Genomic DNA, 2,764 nt, shown 5'->3' with positions numbered 1-2,764 from the left:
TTAAATGTCTAGGTTACCCATTAGTTCGACGCAGAATTCGTTGTTCCATCCGCACGGAGGATGGTCTTCTGGAACTATGGTTCCTCCCCCGGGGAAGATCACCACGTAGCTTTTGTTCACCATCAGCGTTCCATCGGAATGTCGATAGAAGGCAAACGCGTAGAAGTCGTCCTTGAAGTTTTGCAAAACGTAGTCGGGAGCTCGGTTTCCCTGCGCGTCGATGAAGATCGGTCCCGACATGCCTTTGAATTACAAAAATATAAAATGTGTGGTAACATTAATTGCCTCGTTAAATCGAATTACAGCGAGGTTGCTTTCTTATTGCAACCATGATTCCGTCTAAACGAGCTGACAATTTTAGTGTAAATTCGTGAAGTTTGCGCAAAACGGTCGTTTCTGCTAAATCAATTTGTGATCCACCAGGCAGCGGCCATTTTTATTTTGCGTGCATCACCGTTTTTGACTTTCACGACTTTCCCTGCAATGCAAAAAATACTGTCTTGTGGCTTGTCACGCTAAGGAAAAATGAAGCTGTGTAACGCACGGTGAAATCTGCATGCAGTCGAACGTGGGGGTAACGATGGGAGATTCCAGCCACCATGGGTCACCCGACATGCTGTTCACATTAGTCCGCCGCTTGCGTCGATGAGATCTCAAAGAGACAGCGCACGTACTCCCGTTTTCACACCATTTCACACATCATTCTTCAAGCTACGCACCAACTAGAAATCACATCGCGTTGCTCTAATGACCAATTATATGCCGCTCCGTTCCCTTGCAAGCGTCGTGCATATAGTACGGAGTAGGGTAGGGGAAAATTTTTAGCTAATTCTAGTGTGTGCATTGCTCGTTAACACGCCGACCGAAGAGTCGATGTTAGTTAATGAGAGATCCGCATGATTGCGCACTGCCGCTGTCATCCGCCGAGAAGGTCACGGTCTTGCTGGAAACCTGCGTATGTTCCTCATTAATGTGTCACTATAATTATACCGCCTCAATAACGTATAGGGCTTTATATGGCGTGTTGCTCTTGTAAGCTAACGATCGCACCCTTGACAGCATGCTGAATATGTTTCGATAATTATCACAGAAATAACTTTCTCGATCTGACATACTCATCAGGCAGCGGCAATCCAATATTGTTATTTCATCCTTATTCGGTGTGCATGCTATCTTAAGGTAGTATCTCACTGGGCTGCAACAGCTCGCGACTAGTTGGAGACACAAAATTGCGAGAAAATACGCAAATTAGCGACAATTTCCACTTGGAATCACACTGAATTGGTACTTACGACACGTTCGAGTATGTCGCACGAATGTTACATGACCAATCCATCTCGCGACACTCGCGCGACATTCACGCAACAAAATTGAGAATTTTTTGCACTTGCGACTGTCGCGCGACAGTTATGCGTGACAATTGAGAAATCTGGACCATATAAATACGGGGCCCCTCCTCAGTCAAGCAATCATTTTGTCATCAGACGTCAAGCGAGATGGACCTCAGAAAAGAAGTGCAGAAGCTGCTGGATGAGGACCCCAACCTGGATGAGGACCAGGCTGACATAGTTTCATAAGTCGCCAACCCCTCACAAAGTTGTTTCACATTTCTCGCACTTTCTGACTCACGAAACCTAAATTGAGAAGGGTTCGAGACGGGTTTGATACACCCGCGACGACTCTGTGACTATTTTAAGAGAAAATTTGTCGCGCGAATTTTTTGAACATGTTCAAAATTCCAGCGACACGAGAGCGAGGCCCTGCGACTCACGCGAGGAAATTGAGAACCCCTGCGAACGCTTCGAGACATTTTGTAATCTCCCTCGCGAATGCCGTTCGCAATTTTGTCGCCAACAGTCACCCCTTCCTTCCCCGGTCTTGGGTGATGTCACTGTCTGTGTTTCGCAATCCCAGCTAGCAAAAGCACACCAACATCGACGACAACTTATGCCTGCACACTGCACAGCATCAGAAAACATGCGATACATATATGCAGTGAAACACACGCCGCCTCCTGCGTAGCCGTGCGATCAGCGCGCAAATTTTACTCAACAAGTCGTAAGTCACCGAGTATTATATAACAACCTGTAAAATTGCGATCAGTCATTCGGTGCTTTATAGCAGCACCATCTAGCGGAGTGCCGCCGAACTGAAGGTGGTCGTGCAGAGCCAAGGCGTACAACTTTACGGCGTCGTATAGCAGAGCGTCCTGCGTCCCAACCTGGTGAAAGATACCGGGTTAATGATACTGGTTAAAAACAATGGGTTACAGATACTAGTTAAAATCTCTGGGTTAACGATACTGGGTAAAAACACTGGGTTAACGATACTGGTTAAAAGCACTGGGTTAACGATACTAGCTAAAAATACTAGGTTAACGATACTGGTTAAAAGCACTGGGTTAACGATACTATAGCTAAAAAAAAAAACTAGGTTAACGATACTGGTTAAAAGCACTGAGTTGATGATACTAGCTAAAAATACTAGGTTAACGATACTGGTTAAAAGCACTGAGTTGATGATACTGGTTAAAAACGCTGGATTAAAGACACTGGTAGAGACACTGGATTACCGATACTGGTTATCGAAATTGGGTTAACTGGTTAAAGATCTTGTTACAAGAACAAATAAATAATGAGATGGAAAGGTAGAGGGACGAACGAGGGCGAAAGTATATGGATGGATAGAATGATGGATGGATGGATGGATAGATGGATGGATGAATAGATGGATGGATGGATGGATGGATAGATGGATGGATGGA

The 2,764-nt window shown here is 45.1% G+C and overlaps 1 protein-coding gene across 1 annotated transcript in view; it reads right to left on the bottom strand.

Moving 5' to 3' along the window:
• The window catches only part of LOC106812682 (gamma-aminobutyric acid type B receptor subunit 1-like), an 8,270-nt gene continuing 5,506 nt past the window's right edge, over positions 1-2,764 (bottom strand). Inside the window, exons 4-5 of the mRNA XM_014816615.1 lie at positions 2,128-2,221; positions 1-242 (exon numbers count right to left, since the gene is read on the bottom strand). Of these exons, the coding sequence (XP_014672101.1) occupies positions 1-242; positions 2,128-2,221 (336 nt within the window). The remainder of the gene's footprint in view (positions 243-2,127; positions 2,222-2,764) is intronic.

The sequence above is a fragment of the Priapulus caudatus genome, unplaced genomic scaffold, assembly GCF_000485595.1.
Source record: "Priapulus caudatus unplaced genomic scaffold, Priapulus_caudatus-5.0.1 Scaffold674, whole genome shotgun sequence".
Classification (NCBI taxonomy): domain Eukaryota; kingdom Metazoa; phylum Priapulida; class Priapulimorpha; order Priapulimorphida; family Priapulidae; genus Priapulus; species Priapulus caudatus.
This window is presented reverse-complemented; position numbering and strand designations above follow the sequence as displayed.